Source organism: Urocitellus parryii, chromosome 15 (assembly GCF_045843805.1).
Source record: "Urocitellus parryii isolate mUroPar1 chromosome 15, mUroPar1.hap1, whole genome shotgun sequence".
NCBI classification, from domain to species: Eukaryota; Metazoa; Chordata; class Mammalia; order Rodentia; family Sciuridae; genus Urocitellus; species Urocitellus parryii.
In genome coordinates this window covers 18,016,220-18,038,045 of record NC_135545.1, presented here as the reverse complement: position 1 = coordinate 18,038,045, position 21,826 = coordinate 18,016,220, and the positions used below count along the sequence as shown (strand labels likewise).

The 21,826-nt window shown below is 46.1% G+C and overlaps 1 protein-coding gene across 1 annotated transcript in view; it reads right to left on the bottom strand.

The window, feature by feature from the left end:
- Positions 1–21,826, bottom strand: part of Pepd (peptidase D) — a 115,764-nt gene that overhangs the window by 65,094 nt on the left and 28,844 nt on the right. The window contains exons 7-9 of the mRNA XM_026391272.2: positions 15,427–15,471; positions 2,819–2,894; positions 1,848–1,894 (exon numbers count right to left, since the gene is read on the bottom strand). Coding sequence (XP_026247057.2) covers positions 1,848–1,894; positions 2,819–2,894; positions 15,427–15,471 — 168 coding nt within the window. The remainder of the gene's footprint in view (positions 1–1,847; positions 1,895–2,818; positions 2,895–15,426; positions 15,472–21,826) is intronic.

Below are 21,826 nucleotides of genomic sequence, written 5' to 3'. Positions count from 1 at the left end.
CCTCCTTCATTACTAAGGTCGGGGCCTTGTGAGGGTAGCGGGGAAGGGGCAGCACTGGAGCCTGTCCGCAGGCTGCAGCAGGGTGGGGCTCTGGGATACCACAGAGGAGGTGGCTCCAGGACCCTTTCAGAAGCCACTCCAGAGCTGGACCTCTGCAGCTCAGGGCACAAGGCTGCTGTGTGCAGCACAGAGTCGGCCCCACACTGCGGTAAGCTACTCTTGCTCCAATTTCTTGGTTATTTTTATTTGAGGCATCAGCTTTGGGTCACTATGAGTCAACTGATTTGGGAACAGGTTTCTGGGGCAATGCCAGTTTGAGGAACCCAATGCCCAGCCACCTCCCTGGGGCACAGTACTCTTCCCATCTCAGATACTCAAGGGGGCTGGGATCCTGGGAATTAGACCACAGAGACTGTGATGCAGTCTCCTTTCAGGTTAGACACTGAAGAAGACCTCGTCCCCAAGCCACAGCCACAATGAACAGAAATGTCCACTCAGCCATTGCAGTCCTACCCATACCTTAGCCCTGCTTCCCACACTGATGCAACAGGCAGGCCAGAGGGGCTAGGAGGATATATTAGCCTGTTGATTTTTACCATAACAAAAATACCAGAGGATGGCTACTTCATAAAGAAAAGAGGTGTGTTTAGCTCACAGCTTCAGAGGCTGAAATTTCAACATCAGGTAACCTTGGTTTGGCCATTGGAGAGGGTAAACTATGGATGGCATCATTGCAGGAGCATTAGCAAGAGCAAAAGATCACACTTGACAGAGGAAACCAGAGAACTGTGTGGGGTCAGGCTCCCACTGTAATAACTAACTCAGGATCCCACAAGAACCACCTTAATTCCCCTGAGGCAGGGCCCCCCAATGACCTAAGGGCCTCTCACTAGGGCCCACCTCTTAAAGGTCCTTCCACCTCTCACATCACTATACTGAAGACAAAACTTCCAGTACATGAGCCCCTGAGGGACAAACCACATCCAAACCATCGCAGAGGGCAATGCAGAACCAGCATCCCCCTGAGCCAGCTCTGCACAGGGCAGCCCCTGAGGGCACCTGAGCCAGACCTGGGCCCTGCAAGGTGGGGAAGGGGCAGCTCTTCCAAGACCAGTCATGGGAGACAAACCCTAGTCCCCTAGAGGGACTAGCAGTTCTTCAAGGTCCCCTCCCCAGAGGTTCTGGGCAGTGCAATCACTGGTGGGAGACCCAGAACACGGGTGGGAAGGGAGCCACGCGGGTAGCCTGGGTCTGAGTCAAGGGCTTCCACAATCCATGGGCAGCAGAATACCAACTCCTTGGTCACAGGGGTCTCGGAGCAGGGCTGAGCTGACCAGCCACACCTCCATAGCTGGGCAGCCCCAGGAAGTTCCCCAGGACATGGGCTCACTGCAGGCCTAATTGAAGCCAAAGGCCAATGGAGCTCTCCAGAGCGCTTTATGAGCCACTTAACCATCCCTCGCCCCAGTCACCCAAGCACAGCAGACATAATGGCAGTGTTTACACATAAAAATGGCAAGCTGTTTTACTAGCAGCTTTTAGAGTCACAATAGCAGCTATTTGGTAAAGTTTCCTGCAAATTGCAGAAACAAAGTCCAAGAGTAGAATGATGGGCACTAAACCACCCTGAAAAGTAATGAAAGACCATTACCATCAAACACTCTGCCAAGAGCTACGGAGGTAGCCACAGTCGGGAGAGAAATAATCTCTGCCCAGGACCCCAAAGCCTGCTCGTAATCCCCGCCCGGTCTGTGCACGGCGCTGCGGCGCCTCATCTGTTACTCGCTCAGGGAACATAAATTACCACTTTTTACATTTTAATCTTTACCCAGAGAGACGCAGCTTACCTTTCCATCTCATATTCTTTCATTCCCACTTTTACAGCCTTCATTACCTGGAGGATGGATATTAAGCAAAGACATTTGTATTAGGCAGATAAGTAACCCGGACTTATAAATAATGTATGGCATTTTTTTCAAAAGAAGCTCTTCTTTAGAGAAAGGGGGGAGAATGATACGTGCACACAGTGGTGCAGAAATGTGACAAATTGGACTTTTAAGGGCTCCAAAATCCATACAGTTTATTTATACCACTGTGGAGTACTTCCATTGGGAAGCGGATCAGCGCCACGCTCTGAGCCACAGCTGGGAGGTGGCGAGCAAAACTGAAGACAGCAAAGGTTTGGCTGAGGTGTGTTTGGTGAATTCCTAATGCCGAGAAGACTATGAAGATGATCTCTGAAAGGTTTCCTTTGCTTGACTTTCATAAAATGGAGAAAATCGCCTGTACAAGAGATCACGCAGTCCATCAATCACCCTGGTTTTTTCCTAACATGAAGCTGCGACACTAAGCAGGCCCTGGGCTGGCCCAGCACCCTGAACATCCTTCAAAAGATGCACTTCCTTATTTGGTCTTGTTTCTCTATCAATTGGGAAGTGTGAAAAACAACCATATGAAGATGTTTTCAGAAAGTGGGCAATGGTAATAAATATGCTGGAATCTTGTTAAGAACAAAAGAAAGAAGCTGGGAAGTGCCAAGATGCCAGGAAGGGCAGCTCTACCCTCCCATAGTTGGGAATTTTTTTGCAAAACTCCCTGAGGACTAGCATTTCCTCTCACGAAGGTGGCTGCCTTAATGGGAGGAGCCAGGGCAGAACCTCTCCTGTCACTGGGCTCTGCCCACTAGGGAAAAGAATCATTCTGTACAAAACTTCCTGCCTGTCACAGGTCCTCAGGGACTAGAACGGGGGCCGCGAGCTTCCACGTGGTTTTCTAAGCGCACACACAGCAGTGCAGCCTGCTCAACCACCTAACTCACCTCCCGGTGGGCCTCGCTGGAGATTCGATTGGTGTAGCGCAAAACTTCCAGCTCCATGTCTGTCTTGAACACTCGGCTTCAGGGGAGAAAAAGAAAGTAGCAAGTCAGTGACCTCCAGCCCAGACTGGACCCTTCCAGGTAGATCCACCACACTCTGCCTGCCTGTGGCTGCACAGGACCAGAGGGGGAGCCCCACGCCCCAGGAGTGACAAGTTACCCAGAGTGGCCTAGAAGAAAATCCCTGGAGGGGAGCACAGCAGCTGCCCATCTTGTCCCAACACCAGCCCTGGGCAGGAAGGCCCATGACCAGAACCCGAAGCCACTGTCGGCAGTGGAAGAAGCCCAGCCTCTACAGTCAGACATACCCTGCCTTTCTGAGCCTGTTTCCTCCCCCATGGAAGGGGAATAAATTCCCTATGGCGAGGGGGTGGGACTTTAACCTTAAGGCGCCACCTCCCAGGGCTCTGCCTAGCTGGCTGCAGAGAATACTTGTTTCTCCCTACCCACCTGTCCCTGGGGCAGCCCAGGGACACATGTGTTTTGGGCCCTGCCTGAGACAGGTCAGGCAGTGGGAGACACCAGGGGGACTGCAGCCATTTTCAGCCTATGTGTACAGGTACAGATGTGGAAACAGCTGGTCTACAGAGAGAAGCAGGAGACTGGGGCAGACAAGAAGAGCGAGGCAGCAATGAAGGGGAGAATGGGCATATGCAGGGCAAGGGAGGCAAGACCAGAGACCCCGCTGTGTCTCCAGCAACTGGCTCTGGGGGATGCCCAGGGCCCTCACAACAAACTCACGGCAATGTGCCCAAGTGTGTTAGGTGTCTGGTCCTTGTACTTAGCCTCATCCCCAAGTGAGATTCACATAGATCCTCATCTTCTACCCTGTGCACAATGCCACATCCACAGGCATGTAAGTCACTAAGGGCACTGTCCAGAGACAGACCCTGAGCTCCTACTCCAACTGCACCCCTCCCCAGCTGTGTGGCTGAGCTCCTCACTCTGTGCCCGTTTCCTCGCCTGTGAAGTGGGGATGACAATGTGCTCCTCTCATAGGGTGTGGTGAGAATTCAGCGTTGCATTTTCTATGTACCGAGGGCAGTGCCAGGCACTCGCCAGCGCCCTGTGAGTGTCTGTGACATAAACAAAGTACAAAGCCTGGAGATGCTGCCTTGGCCACACTGCCCACCTCAAAGCCACCCTTAGGCAGGTTGCCTGATTCTCCTCAAAATGAGGTATCTGAGGGGGCATAGCCTGGAATCCCTGCAGATGCCAGGTCCCTTATGTGAAATGGTGTAGTATTTGCTTTTCACCTACTCTGCAGTTAGGCCTATATAGTTATGTCTATTCTGAACCTGTACAGACTCTTTTTTCTTGTCATTATTCCCTAATGGATACAACTATTACAGAGCATTTACATTGTATTAGGTATTATAAGTAATTGAGAGATGCTTTGGCCGTTCACAGGAGGATGTGAATAAACTTTACAACTATTTACACAGGTACAGACCTGACCACAAAGGTCAGGAACGAATGCTGGAGAGAAGCTGAGGATGTGTGAAGGGGTGAGAGACATCACTTCATTCATGTGAATTCAACATAGTGCTCAGTAAATGGCAAATCTGAGTCTTGCTTTCTGGAAGCTTCTGGATTTTTTTTCCCTATTGCATCTGGTTGAACCTGTGGGTGAATGGAACCCACGGATATGCAGGCTAACTGTATCTCCCAATGTTTACAACAGGCCTACGAAGTTAGACAAATCTCAGAAAACAAACACAGCTTCCCTTCTTTTTAGACTGCCATTTACTGGGGGCCTGTTCCCTGCAGGCTCTGGGAATGGCCGGGAACACTGGCTGTGATGCCCAACTCACCCCCTGCAGGACCAACACACTCTTCCCCCAGCTGCTGAGGATGCTGGCGGACAACCAGTCCTCTCTGGAGGTCTCCTTGATTCAATGGAGGGAACAAAGACCCAGCTTTTTGCTTCAACTAGGGACATCTCTGCTGGGTCGCTCCAGCTCCAAAGCTCCCTTTGGGATCAGCTGTGGGGGCTTGGGACTGCAATACAGGCCTGTCCTGCTTCTTCTCTCTGCCACACATGCTGATCCCAAGAGCACGCCTCCGCATGTTTTCTGCCTATTTATCTCAGAGACCCAGCTCCCTGGGGATCCCTGCCTGGAAAACATCACCATCCCCATTTCACAGATGAGAAACTGAAACAGCGAAAATAAGATCAAAAGTGCAGGACCCGGGCTGCAGTTTTGGCTCAGTGGTAGATGCTCACCTAGCACGTGTAGAGCCCTAGGTTCGATTCTCAGCACCACATAAAAAGCAAATAAATAAAATAAAGGTATTATGTCCATCTACATAATAAAAGTGCAGGATCTATTCTGCCTCACTGACTCCCTTTTCTTTAACTGCATGTAAATATAGAACTTTAAACCCAGACAATTTACTAATCAAATACAAAAGAAAGAGAGTCCTTTTCAGAAGTTCAAAAATTCAGAAATGGGGAAAATATTTAAGAATCTGCCCTAGCAAAAAGGGAGAGAGAGGGAAAGGGTGGGGAGAGAGAAAGAACAAATCAATTAAGAGGATGAGATGATATAAAGGGATATTTTTAGAAAGTAGAGTTGGCCCCAAAGTATAATTAAATAAAAGCCCAGGACATGCAGGATGGCAAGCCTGGAAAGCAATCAGAAATTAGATATGTGGCTCTGAGAATGGAATGGACTCATTTCCACACGTAAAATCAATAAGAAGCTTAAAACTCTTAGTGATATGGCGAAGGCAAATAGAACTCCAGGAAATATATATAGAAGCCACATTGATTTGTGTGGAACCAAAATAACACCATGCAGGTTACTTTCCAGTCCCAGGCAGGAAATGTGACACAGCAGTCAATCCAGCATCATCGATGGCAGGTCAGCTCCATATAATTTGGGTCCTAATGTGGTGCAACAGGAAATACCATCACCTAGGACGTAGTCTACCAAATATTTTAAACTTGTAAAGCTTTAGGTCTAACATTCAGTTTCTAAGACATTTGGGCACAGAAGAACTAGCTAAGGACATCGCAAGGGAACCACTATACAAATCCAGAAGGCAGGACATCCTGCAGCACAACCAGCCTTTTCAGTAAGTAGTTAGGATCTGAATGTCCCCAAAGATTATATGTTAAAGGCTTGGTGGCCTTTGGGAGGTGATGGAGCATTTAAGAAGTGAGGCCTACTTGGAGGAAGTTGGTGCCCTTGAAGGGGATCTTGCCAGCCCAGCCCTCTGGCCATGAGGGGAACAGCTTTCCTTCACCACATCTATCCACCATGATGTTCTGCCTCACCACAGGCCCAAAGTGATGGGGCCAGGTGACCAAGAACTGAAGTCTCTGAAACAATAAGCAAAAATAAATCTTTCCTCTTTATAAGTTGATTATCTCAGGTATTTTGCTGCAGCAATGGAAAGCTAACTTATATAGTCAATATCATGGGCAAATAATGAAAATAACTGAATAAGACATGGAAAATGAATGTGTCAAGGACAGTTAGGGATGTCTTTTAAATTAACATTTTAATTGAAACAATAATTGTATGTATTTATGGGGTATGATCTTGAATCTCAATCCATGTATACAGTGTCTGATGATCGGATCAGGGTAATTGGCATATCTATGACCTCAAATATATATCATTTCTTTGTGTTGGGGACACTCAAAATCCTCTCTAGTAGCTATTTTGAAATATTCAACTAATTGCTGCCAACCATAGTTACCCCCTGTGCTTTAGAACATTGGAAGTTACTCCTCTTATCCCACCCCTGGAACCATCAATCATCCTCTCACCATCCCTCCTTCCCTAGCACCCTTCCCAAGCTCTGGCCATATTTCCTAACTTTCAACAATGTACCTTTGCTGCTTTTGTTTTAATGAAAAGTTTTTTTAATTAAAAAAAATACTCCAAACAGGGCATAAAATATGGAGTTTCATTTTTCTATAACTGATTATTATATAAGAAAATAATCTATATGTCCTTGATGCTAGGAGCACCTGGGATGGTGATGCTGGACTCAAAGAGAAGCTGCCATCCTGGTACTCTCCTCAGCTCTGCAGAGGCCACACTATAGTGTCAACAATAAAAGTCTGGTTTATGGGTTTTTGTTGTTTTTACCTTTAACTTTTCCCAAAAAACACACAAGATTTACTGATCACATACACACAATGAAAATGATAAGAATAGTAAAAGATCAGGAGGTGAAGGCAGGAGACTGGAGATACAATGCAGAAAAGGCCTCAGGGACCCTCCCCACAGCTTCGGCTGACCTGGGGGGAGGGCAAGATGGTATGGAGAGTTCAAAGAGCAATACATAAAGGAGGATCAAGTGCACTACAAGATGACAAGGGGAACCAGCAAAGGAAATAATCATACCATTAAAAGTGAGCAGGGTAAAGAGGTGTCAAGAAGGCACCTTGATTTTAAGGTGCCTTGATTTTAATCTACCGGCCCTGTTCTGATTCTGCACTAGTGGGGCTTTCTAATAAATGCACATATTGCTTTGATAACACTAAAACCTTTAATAAGGTGCTGCCATAATGGCAAATGAATATCCATTCACTCATTTCACCTTTCTGTTAAGGAAGTGTCAATTTGGTGTTCCTGGCACTGGTGAGGAATAAGGCAAACCCCTCCTTCTCTGGTGGGGCTCTGAGACTCAGGAGATATGCCTTACAAGGAAATCCACAGTTACAAAGTGGGAGAGGGCTGCTGCGAGGGGAAGTCCAGATGCTATGGAGCAGAACCACAGGGACCCAAGCTTGGCAGGAGATGGTCCCAGTACAGAGGCCTGTAATGCAGAGCTGACCTGCCATCAAAGGGGCCTGGAGAGAGGCCAAAGGTTCTAGGTGTATCCCCCTCATGGTCAGCTCTGCTCCTTTGCTAAAGATGACCCACCTTCTCCAAGATCCCTTGTAATTACCTTTCCTTCTCCCAAAAGGGGACATTCAAGCATCATCAAGATCAGAAAAGCCTGAGTGACAAACCCCTCCCCTCTGGCCAGAGGGTACCCTGTCCATTCTCCTCAGTCAACCAGAGAGCCCATGAGCCGGCCTCGGGCAGATGAGGACAGCAGGGCAGACAAGGGGCTCTGTGAGATCTGGACGGGCGGCTCCCCACCTCCATCACAGCCAGCCAGCCCCCGGGGACTTCACAGAAGCAGCCACTGACTCACACTGTCTCCAATGACGCCACACAGATGGCTCAGACAGCCATTTGTCACTGCAAAATGAGAAAGGCATCTTGCAGCATGCCACTGCCTCCCAAAGACTATAAAACCTTCCAGGTCAGGCGGAAAAACAGACACACAGGCCCAGAGGGACTTTCACAAAAGGAACGCCCTTTCCTGAGGAGGCAGACCCACAGCCTGGCAGTGTGCTCTCCGTCATCAGAAGGCAGCCTGATTCTAGGGCAGGGTGCTTGCTGCTGTCCCACCTGGGGATCAGAATCCTGGTCCCTGTTCCCTAGAGCAGGAGGGTTCAGATAGGCATATAGGACTCAAATGTATAGGACTCAATGAGCAGCTTGGGTTCTTAAGATCCAAATCCACTTACAGGATAACCTTACTGCCACCCTCCACAGGGAGAGGACCTTTATCAAAGACAGTGATGGCCAGAGTGACAACATGGATGGAACCAGGCCCAGGCCATGTCCACCTCTGCTCCTCTGGCCCTCTCCTTGGCTGGGTGGTGGGCCCATCCCTCTAACCACCACTCCTGCCAACACTGCCCTCTCCTGGGCCCAACCAGCCCGCTCCATGTCTGCTCTAGGGCTGCAGAGCCATGGCTGCCAGGAAGTGCACGGCTGGGCAGACAGCCCTCAAGCTCCCAGGCAGCCACCACACCTGACTCCCACATGGCCTCCAGCTACACAGCATGCAGGAAGCCTCCTCCCAACTCCTCTACCTTCTCTACTCCTCCAGCCACTCTCCATGCACAGGCTCCTGCTCAGGAGATGATGAACACTGCCTCCACTCCACCTTGAACTAAGGACTTTCCCCCTCTCCACAAATCCTCTCCTTCCCCTTGTGAGGGAAGTGAGGCCTCCTCATGAGACAGGGACAGGCAGGCAGGCAGGCAGAGGCACAGGTGCATGCGCGCGCGCGCGCGCACACACACACACACACACACACACGCATGTGCACACCCGTTCCCTCCCTCCCCACCTCTCCTTCTCCAAGCCCCACCACCACCTGCCCCTCTTAACTAGCAGCTCCACTGAAAACCCCTCCCCTCCTGGCTCCTGGCTCCCCCTCCTCGCTCCTGTCTCCCCCTCCTCCTGACAAGCCTTTCTCATTTCCCACCTCGCCTCCTTCCCTCCCCTCTTCAGCCCCAGCCACTCTGCCAGCCCTCCTCTCACCCCCGCCCAGATCACAGGGTTCCCAGGTGCCCACTTGGCCTGTTCTTCCCCTCCCTCTGCACTTTGCCTTCTGCACCTGCTCCTCAAGGCTTGAAGGTCCCCTGGTACTTGGAGCCCTGCATGAGACAACTTCCACTGTGTCCCAGCTCCATGATTCTCCTGCTGCTGAACGGCCATGGACGTCATCCCAGACACCTCCCTCTGGCCCACCCATGGCTCCCCACATCTGACCCAGGACCAAGGGCTGCCATTCTCCCTGCACATCCTCCTTTTCTCTTTACCTGGACCTCACTCTGACCGCCTCTGGCCCTGCCTGCTCCCAGACAGCATCTGGGGATGCTGAGGAAATGCAAATCTTCTCGAGCTTTCTCTTGCTGACAATCTTTCAGTGGCCTCTAGGTGTCCCCAGGATGAAGGTAAAGCTCCACGCCATGACTCCTGAGGCTCTCCAGGCCCTCCTTCTGCTCCCCAACACTCGCCACTGCTCTGTCTCCAGCTCCTCCCTCCTCTGCCTGGACCTTGCTCTTGCCCTTTCACCTAAGTTGCCTCCAACTCCCCCTGGAAATACTCCTTTCCCAAGGTGGGGAGGGTCTCCTCCATCCCTGACCGTAGGCTAAATCCCTTCTCTGGGCTCCCTGGGCAGTCTGTAGGAATCCTCAGAAAGCGCTCACACTTCTAATTTCTTTAAAGTCTCTTCCAAAAGGCTAAAGCCCCTAAGGGCAAGGTCCCACAGTGCCAGAACATGGTAGCCCAGAGCAGGCATACAGAAACAGGCTTGCCACACTATACAGACTTTGCACCCTAGCTGGAAACTCTCCAGCAAGGAGAGTTAACGGCCTCAGTTAAAATTAAAAACAGATTTCCTCCTCCGCCCCACCCCGGTGGAGTTCATCAGGTCAGGTGGAATCCTGCACACTCCCAGGCCAGCAGCAGCTCCCAGGCCAGGCAGCATAGGTACAGCCTCCGGGGGCCTCTGCAGCCCAAACTCTGCATGAAGGCTAGAAGAGACAGCAGGGGACTTGAATGAGCCCCCGGTAGCCACACTCCCAGGCTCCCCACTGCCTCCTTCCATCCTCCTGCAGATGAGAGGACGGCATATCGCCAGCCCAAGGAGAAAGAAGCCTTGACCCACACCACACCTGATCTTGAGCACAATGGTGTGTTTTCAGCCTTTGAGGTGGAGTCCTGCTTTCTTTTGTGATTTAACTTTGGGAAAAGTGACACACTGGGCCTCTGGCTGGTTTACCCAGGACTTTCTCCCCCAGGCCCTTGGGTCTCCTTTTAAAAAGAAAAAGAATTCAAATAGAACCCAGGCAAATTATTCCACAAAGGCAGTCCTCTGGTAAAACTGGCCCGGTTGTTCTTTGGGCTGGCCCAACTTAATCCCAGCTCAAACAGACGTCTGTGTGTGCTGGCCTAACCAATTATCCATTGGGGGCTCTGGGCCTGCAGTCTCGCTCAGGCGCCAGGGAGAGAGGAACCATTCCTGGCCCAGTTATCTCTAAGACACAAGCCCCAGACACTGTTTTTAAGGTTGCTGCAGAAAATAAGACTGCCCAGCACACTGCCTGGTTTCGATCCATCTGATGAAGCTAATTCTGCCACTCCTGAGTAAACAGGACTGAGAAAGGAGGATTCCCAGGTTCTGTAGACTCACCATCCCTGAGAGAGGGATGCTGTCCCAGCCTTCTGTGTCCACAGAGGTGAGGAGTGGCTGTTGGAAATACAAGGATTCATAAGGCTGATATCCCCATGAGAAGACCAGGTCACCTCCTCCAGGATACAGTAGAGGACCATAGCTCAGGACAGGACAACACAGATGTCCCATAAGAAGCTGGGGAAGAAGGCGGCTGAGGCTTTCCAGATAGGAAGGAGGTGCCTGGTATAGGCTGGGAGCCAGGGGCACCCCTGGGCTTCATGCCAAATCATGGGTTCATGGCCATGCCTGTGAGCATCATTGCACTCAAAACAGAAAGATGGCCACCTCCACACAGGGAAATTGAGAGAGTGAAGGCTCCTGCCCCACCCTGTGCCCAGAGTTTCCTGCTACTGGGTAGAAATGACAAAAACTGTATTAGGCAGAGATTTATTTGCACAATCTTTTTGGCCCTTAAATATTCACAGGTCACAAAACTGCCTCTGGGTATTAAACCCAGGATTAAGACATCAATTAACTGAGGTCTGATTGCTCCACTGATTAACACAGTAGTGAGACAGGATAAAGTATTTCCAAAATCACTCTCTGCGCATCAAAGTGCCACCGTGCTGAACTAAACCCATTTGAAGGACCTGGAAATTCCATCTCTCCTGGAAGACAAATGTACACAGCATGGTTCTGTGGGATCCAGGTGGGCAAGAGTTCAATACCACAGGACTCCCTCTGCCACCTCCGCTCCCAAGCAACAACCATCCCTTCCACATCCCAAGATGGAGCCATACAAAGAATAAAATCTCAGAACAATAGGAGGGACTAAAAAGAAATGGGTCGGGTGGAATTACACCAACTTTTCAGAAGGCTCAATCAATAATTCTCTCAAGGAACTAGAGCCAAGCTCAACCCCAAGCACAGTATACCTGAGACCTCGCCCAGGACAGGCCAGTGTGGATGGGAGGTTCACTCCACACCTAGATTATCTATCCCACATCTTGATGTTCCCACATCCCGTCTCCTGCCTTCTGGTTCATGATAACTCATTCTCGCTCTGCCCTGGGAATCCCAATTTCCATTTGATTTTGTCATCAAATGGAAGGTTAAATGCCTACTCATTAGGAGACAAAGATGAGTAACTCTACTAGAAAACCTTTCCTATGTGCACCAAGAATGTAGGTCTTCATCTACTTTTCTAACTTGGGACTTGTTACTCAGAATGTAGGGTCCTGGGGCACTTTGCCCCTAAGCCGTTCGAGGCTTACCATCTCTTGTGTTCACAGAAGGCAGGGGAGCAGAAATAGATCTGTTACCCACGGCCTGTTTAATGCATGCAGGACACTTTCACTCAGTGTAATTAACAGTTCTAAAACCGGCGTATGACTCAATTGAACAGTCGCACTTAAAACCCAAGAAGGCACACGGCAATTGCTGATACGCTTGCTCTTCTGTGACACTTCCAGAGGTACTTAGCCAGAACCCAAAGCACTGAGCTATTAGACGGTATGAAGGCCTCTCCTTTTATTTCCTACCCTACCTTCAGATCAATTTCATCATCTGCAAAACTGCAAAGTAGAACCACAGCCTAAATTATGGAAGTGAGATGCCTGCTCTTATTAAATTTCAACTTTTGACCTACACATTCAAACTGCAATACCCAGCACAAGAAAAGAAATGATCGGTTATGATCTCATGTTTGTGGGGAAGAGTATGATTATAGAGGAATTTACAGGAAATCAAAAAGGCCCCGCTTGAGAGAATGGAAAACAATAAAACAGTCACACAAAGAAAATGAATGACAACCAAACAAAAATGAGAAAGTGAGCTTCCCCAGGCTGGGAGTCTGCTGTTGCCTTCCAGTCAGACAGACTCGGGGAACAACCCAAGCCAGCTTGGAGCTGGGGTACGCATGGGTGCCACAGAAGCTTTGTACACAGCCCCTGTTCTCCAGCCCTGCTACACCCTGGCCTCAGCCCAAAATCCATTCTGCTGGCTCCAAGAACCCCATACTTCCAGTATAACCAGGAGTGGACAGGGAGAAAGGCTAGCTCTCCTGAGATGCAAGGGCTGCACAAGATTCTGGAACCACCAGCCTGGACAAGTCCCTAAACTCCCTGTGCCTCAGTTTCTTCATCTGTAGCATGGGAGTAACTAAGAACCTATACCAAATGAATCAGGTGGCACGTCCAGTGCTCAGTACAGTCCCTTGCACACAGGGAGCCTCAGCAGTCAGCATTTGGCTCGTGCTCTCATTCAATCCTTGCTCCATCCACCTCCTTTGCAGGTGAGCAGTGGAGGCTGGGTGTGTCTCAGCATCCTCACGGTGGGCTAGGTGTTACCACACCTCTACTTTTCAGATGAAGTAGCCAAGCCTTGTAAAAAGATAAGTAAATTCTGAGGGTCACATGCTGGGGCTAGAACTCAGGTGTCTGGGCTGACAGTTTCCCCCAAACAGCTTCCCTCTATAGACAGAGAGGGTGCTGAGGGCATTCAAGACCCAGGAGCCCAGATGCAACATCATGGAAAGCCCACCCTCCCCAGGAAATGAAGGACCTGCCCGGCATTCTACCCTGAACCCTTCCTCATTTACAGGGCAAGGGCGATGTTCGGGGCTGCAACCGATCCACGGAGAGCCGCTGCATCACTGCAGAGGCCAAGGTCTGTGCTATTAAAACACACCCCTGAGGCAGCAAGGACAATGTGACATTTCTGAAATCGTTCTACTGCCATCAAATGCCAACTAAGTCCTTTCCGCTGCTCACTTTAATAAAGCTGAGAGGTATTCTATGAACGCAGATTCCACCTCAGAGCCTTGGAAATGTCACTTGAATTAAAGCAAGCTTGCTCCAAAGTGACAAACTAATGGTGCATCCCTCAGGGAGATGCTGGAGTGCACAACCCTGTCACAGGCTCCAAAGCGCCCCCACTATAAGCAAGGGAAAGTCACAGTGAGGCAACATGGTTGTACGTGGGCCTGTTCTGCCAAGTTGGAGGCTACCGAGAGGCCAGGCACTTGTTACTTTATTCAGAAAGAAAAGGTGGCCATGAACTTGAAGGTCACAGCCCCTATCCTCACAGTGTGTGGCTATGACAGAAACCAGCCTGGGGCTGCCGAGAGACCTAGGTCAGCCCACCTGGCTTCTCTGGAGGGTCAGTGTACTCGACACATGCCAAGCAAGTCCCAATTTGCCACAGCCTCCCCTTCCAGTCATCCCCATTTCAGTGAAGTACGATCCCGCTGCTCAGGGCAAAAACCCAGCCACCTTCGCTCCACCATCACAGCTGGTTCCTCCCAGGAGTCCCCGACGCAGTTGCTTTTTCTCTCACATCTGTCACCACACCCCTTCCATGGCCACCTGGATTCCTGCAACAGCCTCCTCCCAGGCAACCTGTTCCCACTCTCCCCCACAGCTAAGTCTCCAGTCAGAGGCCAGAATTGTTTTTGGAAAGGCAAACCTGATGCCACACTCTCCTGCTTTGACCCTTCAGGGGTTTCCTGTGTTTCCCATTTCTCTCAAGACAGAGTCAAAACTGGCACCAAGACTGGCCTAGTCACAGCTCACCTCTCTGACCACCCTTAGGCTGCACCTCCCTGCCTGCCCCCATGGCCACACAAGGCGACTACCCTTTCTCTGGTTCCCTGAGCTAATGTCTCCTTGGCCTGGATCACTCTCTCCCTCTCCAGCAGCCAATTTCTGTTAATCCTTGGGTCACGGTATTGGTTGCAAGCTCCAAGGTTAGGTGAATTACATCTTTCAATTAGATTTGGGAAGATCAGAAGCGAAAAGTCTACATATCTCACCAGTGAGTGACAAGGTGGCAAAGGCCCTGCCTCACCTCTCTTCTACATTTACAGTAAGTCCAGTCACGCAGCAGAGAAAGAATGCCTTGCTGCTATCGCAGAACACCTTGATGACGTAGGAAGAAAATCAGTGGCACATCAGATTGGAGGGTCACTGCCAGGGCCCACAAAGGCCATGCCCAACCTGAGAGGGCTTGACCTCCAGGCACCTAACAAAAACCAGGTGTGCTACAGCGAAGGGCTGCCTAGGGAAGAAAGAAGCCACAAAAGAACACGTATAATGGAATGACACAGCTGTCAGGACACCTGGGCAACAGGAGGAAAACATGTTTACCTTTCTGGCATGGCATTGTGTGTGACGTTCACTTCTGTACTCTGCACTACCTGCCTTCGCTCTGAGCTGTGTATGTCTGGCTTATGATGGAAGAATTCTGAAAACCCTGGCATGCCTAAGGGCCTGGGTTCATCCTCAGAAAAGGCACACACACACGCACACACACACCAAAAAATAGAAGAAATGTTAAGTGAAATTTAATTGATATTCAAGTGACTCATGTCCTTTTGAAAAAAACCAACCAACCAACAACAACAACAACAACAACAACGCCCCAAAAGAAAAATTAAAAAACAGAAAAGGCTAAAGGAGGAAGTTCTAGGGACCAGCTTTCTGAGTTGGATGGGTAGAAACAGCAGGGTCTCCTGTCTCCTTGAGCTGAGCATAACAAGAAGCCAAGTTGCCCACAACCATACTTACCACTCAACGATCTCTGGGTGAAGAATGGTGTTGTTGACATTGAACCTACAGAAAGAAAATAAACAAAGCCAATTAGGTCAGTAGTCTAACACTGAAAAGTACCTCATTTAATACACACACACCATGACCAAGAGAGGGCCCCAATGAACTTCAAGACTTCTTGGCCTGCAGAAGGCCTGCCATTCGGTTCCTACAGCAGACCCGGAAGCCCAGGGTATATCCCCCAAGTGCAGCTTCCCCTCCACCCCCACAATGCAGATACCAGAGCTTCTGTCAAGCAGCCAACATATTGGAAGCATCAGAAAGAAAACAAAAAGCAATAGAGAGAATATTTGAAAAAATAATGGCGGAAAACTTCACCAACTTGACTAAAAAAAAAAAAAATTAAAACATTAACCTACATACACATCCATAAAGCTCAATGATCTCCAAGTTAGATAAATTCAAAGATATCCACTCCTGGACACATCATATTCAAACTGTGAAAACACAAAGAATACAGATGGACCCCAACTTACAATAGTTCAACTTAGAATTTTTTAACTTATGATGGGTTTATCAGGACGTAACAAGGAGTATCTACACTTACATTGATTCAACTTAACATTTTTTTTTTTTTACTTTACAAAGGGTTTATTGGCATATCACCTCAATGTAAGGTGAGGAACACCTGTATCTTAAAAGCAGCCAGAGAAAAATAATTCATCACATACACGGGATTCTCAATAAGATTAATGGCTAATTTCTCATCAGAAACTATGGAGAGCAGAAGGCAGTGGGATAATGCATTCAAAGTGCTGAAAGAAAAAACATTGCCAACTAAGAATTCTACATCTAGCAAGACTCTGCTTCAAATCTAAAAAATTAAAACATCTCGCATAACAAAAAACAAGAGAATTCATCACTAGCAGACCTACCCTGTGAGAAACAGTGAAAAGAATCCTTCTCACTGCAAAGAAAGGGCACCAGAGAATAAGTTGAATTCAAATGAAGAAAATAAGGACACTGATAAAGGTAACCATAAGGCAAACACAGAGACAGGACAAATGTATTTTTCTAAGTCCTTTTTTCCTCCCATCTGACTTAAGAGAAAACTGCAAAAAAATAATAATTGTTGACATGCACAAAATACACAAAGATGCGATTTACATGTAATAACAGCAAAAAGGAGGGGGAGGAAATGGAAATCTATAGGAGCAAAGTTTTTGTATACTACTGAAATTAAGTTGCTTTTAATGTAAACTAGATTTTTATGTTTAAAGTTTCAATTGTTATCTCTAGAGCAATCACTAAGAAAATAACGAAAACATACAGAAAATAAGAAAATCAAAATTGAAATAAATATATATATATAAGCTGGGTGGTACAGTGTTTGCTTAGTAGGTGCAAAGCCCTGGATTCAACCCCCAGAACCACAAAAACAAAAACAAAAAAGGAAGAAAAAATATCAAACACAAAAGAAGGCAATGGGGTCCCTGGTCCCCCCTACCCCTCACTCTCTTTTATGTTGCCATGAGATGGGTGGTACTGCTCTGCCACATGCTCCCACTGTGATGTGCAGACCCAAAAGCAGAGGGGCCAATCAATCATGCAAAGGAGCATCTAAAACTCTGAGCCAAAATAAACCTCTCTTTGCAAGTTGATCATCCCAGGTATTTTGTTAAAGAGAGAAATCTAACAGAGACAAGCATATAGATAAACATAATAAAATTGTAGGTCCCAAAATAAATCCATCCATTAATGGTAAAGTGGCCTTTTTATTGTGATAAAACACATAAAAATTGTCACTTTAACTTTTTTAAGTATACAGTTCAGTGGCATTGTCATATTGTTGAACAATCGTCACCACTATACATCTCCACAACTGTCCAGCATCCCATTCCAAAACTCTGCATCCAGTAAGCAGTAACACCCCCATTTCTCTTTTCCCCCCAGTGCTGGTAACTGCCATTCTATTTTTTGTCTCCACGAATTTGGCTACTTTAGTAACCTCATATATGTAGAATTATACAATATTTATCCTTGGCAAGTTGGATTTTGACAATCCAATAAATGTGAAGACAATCTTTTCAAGTGATGCTGAAACAACTGGATATCCAAATGAAAAAGAATTAAGGTGGGTCCCTACCTAACACCTCATAAAAAAAATTTACCACACTGAATCAAAGACCTAAATGTAAGAACTAAAACTATACAATTCCTAGAAGAAAACATGGGTTTAAATCTTTATGGCCTTGAACTAGATTTCCTAGATATGATACCTAAGGCATAAGAAGCCAAAGAAAATAGATACTGGACTTCATCAAAATTAAAATTTTTGTGTATCAAAGATACTATCAAGAAACTGAAACGACAACCTACACAATGGGAGAAAAATTTTGTGAATCATCAAGAGCTGCTACCCAGAATAAAGAATAAAGGATTTTGAAAACAAGTTAAAAAAAAAAAAAAAAAGCACCTTAATAAGAAATGGGTAAAGGAGCTGGGTGGTGGTGCACACACCTGTAATCCCAGCAGCTCAGGAGGCTGAGACAGGAGGATCGCAGGTTCAAAGCCAGCCTCAGCAAAAAAAAAAAAAAAAAAAGTGATGTGCTAAGCAACTCAGTGAGACCCTGTCTATAAATAAAATACAAAATACGGCTGGGGATATGGCCCAGTGGTCGAGTGCCCCTGAGTTCAATCCCCGCTATTCAAAAAAAAAAGAAATGGGTAAAGGGTCTGAATAGAAATTTGATCCAAAGAAGATATACCAAATTGCCAAACAGCACAAGCAAAGATGCTCATCATCAATCTTCAAGAAAATGCAAATAAAAACCTCAAGATATTACTTTACGTCCATCTGCATGGTTATAATAAAACAGACAATAACAAGTACCGACGAGCATGTAGAGAAACTAGTGCCCTCATACGTTGCTGCTGGGAATATAAATTGGTCCAGTTGCTCTGAAAAATTATTTGGGAATTCCTCAAAAAGTTAAAGGGCTACCACATGACCCAATAATTCCACTTCTGGAGAATTGAAAAACATGTTCACACAAAAACTTTTACATCCATATTCACAGTGGCAATATTCATAATGGCCAAACAGTGGGCACAACTCAAGTGTTCATCATCTAATGAATGGACAAAAAAGATGTGGCAAATATTCATTTAAAAAAGAATTTTTTTAGCCACAAAAATAGGCAAAGTATGGATTCACGCTATAATATGGATAAAGTTTTATATTTTCCAGGTGAAAGAAGCCAGACACAAAATACTACATACTGAATGATTTCATTTATATCAAATGTCAGAGCAGATTAATCCATAGAGACTCGGGGTAAAAGGAATGTTGGAGTGAGAGGAATGGAGGAATGAGAACTGTAAATGAGCACAGGGTTTCTTTTTGGGTGATGAAAATGTTCTAAATTGATTGTGATGATCATTGCACAACTCTGTAAACAAACAAAACTCACTTAACTGCACGCTTTAAATGGGTAAGTTGTAAGGTACATGGATTGCATCCCAATTACATTGTTTTTTAAAACTTACTGAACTATGCCTATAGTAAAAGTTATATAATGCAAATTTTACTTAAATAAAGCTGATTTATAAAAATTAACAAAAGAGAAAGGAGACATAGATAAATCCACAAACATGGTTGAGATTGTCACATACCTCTGATGGTAATAAAAACAAGCAGAAAAATCAGAAAAGATATACAAGACATGAGCAATACAATTAACCAACCAGACTCAATTCGCATGCAAAACACCACTGCCAACAGCTACAGAATCTATGCTCTCTACAAGTGTATATCATTTATATACTAATAAATATCATAACAATCATATGCTAGAAGTTGAAACAAATTTCAAAGGGATAAGATACTAAGAATATTCATTGATCACAGAATCAAACTAGAAATCAGGAACAGAAAGGGAAATATATAATCTCAAGTTGTTTAGAAATTAAGCAACAAACTTTAAATTCCCTCTGTTCAAAGACAAAAATCACAGTGAAACTAGAAACAAAAATATAAAATATCAGCTGTGAAATGCAGCTAAAGTAATTCTTAGAAGATAATTGATAGTCCTAAATGAATAGAGAAGAACATTAAAAAATCAACAATCTAAACTTCCATCCCAACAATGTCCCTTTCTTCCTTCCTAAAAAGCTAGAGAAAGAAAAAATAAAACAAAAAAAAAATTAGGAGGAAATTTAAAAGAGCACAAATTAATGAAATAAAACAGGAGATGAAAAAAACGTCAAAAGCTGCTCTTGGATAAGATGAATGTAACAGATAAGATGACCCCAGGAGACAGAAATTATTAGGTCAGGGCATCTCTCTGACCCAGGAGAGCCATGTGTGACCCAGAGCTCAAGCTATTGGAGAGACAGCTGGGGGAAAATGATGTGGCCCAATAAAGTAGAAGTCTCAGCAGAGGAGACTTGGCAAGCCTTCAATTCTCTGGACTTCAAGACCTGCTCCATCTCAGGTTGGGAAACCACATGCAAGCACATGCAAGGCTCTGAGCTCCTAACCTGCAAGCCAGGGACTCTCCATGGCCTCACTACTAGTGTTGAAAACATCCAGGTAATGCCATGGTTGTGAGGCCAGCAGCCTTGCTCTTGGCTGAGCCAGCTGACCAAGAAGCAGGGAGAGGGGAAGAGAAAGGCAAGCACAAACCAGCAGGTGAAGAGGATTCCAGATCTGATTCCTAACTATAAGCAGGACTACCTGATTCAAAGTCAACCTAAATGCTGTAGAATCAAAGACCTACTTGTGAAATATCAAAGAGACTAGAGGCAGCAAGGTAGTTCAGGGTGAAGAACAGAGTAGCAGACAACATAAATCAAGACGACAACAAAGACACTGCTGTCCATTTTGCCAAATGTCACTTTGACCTTAGGAAAAGCAATGGCCAATCTACCTGACAGCCAGCCAAACTAGCAAAATTTCACTTTACACAATATGTATGTACACACACATGTACAAACACATAAACAGCAGTAACCCAGCACAAAATGACTCAGCGCGCGCGCGCGCGCGCGCGCACACACACACAGAGACACAAAGACGGGCATATGCTTAGAAAAGATACTACACAATAGTCATATGCTCAAGCATACACACAATAGACGCTAGACCCAGTCTCACCTTATCCATGGGCAGGGGGACATGTTCCAAGACTCTCCGTGGATACCAGAAACCACAGGGAGTATGGAATCCTATGTATACTGTTTTTCCTATATATACATATACATCTATGATTAAGTTTAATTTATAAATCAAATACATAAGAAATTGATAATAACTAATAATAAAGCAGAACAATTATTCAAAAAGATAGTAATAAAAATTCCAGTATCATTACTCTTGCTCTTTGAGTCCATTATTAAGTAAAATAATAATGAACACAAACACTGAGATACAATGACAGTCAATTTGATAAGCAACACAGTTACCAAGTGACTAATGGGTGGGTAGCATATATAACATGGATACAATGGACAAAGTGATGACTTATGTCCTGAGCAGGAAAGTGTAAGATTTGATCATGCTACTACTCAGAATGGCATACAATTTAAAACTTATGAATTGTTTATTTCTACAATTTGTCATTTAATGTTTTTGGCCCTCCGTTGACTATGGCTAACTTACACCTCAAAAAGCAAAACCACAGAAAGCAGGGACTACTGTATATGCCCAAACACATAGATACAGGTTTATACACACAAACACACACTAAGTTACATATACTTAGAAGCATGTGAACAAACACAGACACACACACCCATTTGGACAAGGATATATTCAGATATACACAAAGACCCAGATCCAGATAAACAGATACATATACACAGACTCCTATAAACCGATGTATATACACAGACATATACAAATGTACATTCAGCCACAAAAACATACTGAGGGAAACACATTCAGATGCACAGAGAAGAGTTCAAAAGACAGTATTGACAGTTTTAATTCTGGATAATGAAACTTGAATATTTGTGCTGTGCTAACAGCATTTTTCTATGATGACTGTATATCAATTATATAAAATCAACAATAAAACCCACCAATGATCATAAGAAAGCAAGAATGTCCTGGAAGACGGTAATTTCCTGGTACGCTCTAAATGTGGGGTAGGCAATGAAGGGGTGAACAGGGTGGGCTTGACTCCCTGCATGGGCCTCTAGTTTCAACCCTGGAGGGTCTAACCCAATGCATGAGGCAGACCCCCAACTCTATTCCTTGCTAGCGGGTGGGGCAGGTTCTCCCCTCATGGAGATTTCCATTGAATTTGAAACCCAATCCTAAATATTAATTTGTTATGCAAGTTAACAGTAGCCAGAAGCCAAGGTCCCCAAACCACAAATTGGCATTTTGTTATAATCATCAAGTTTTAATAAT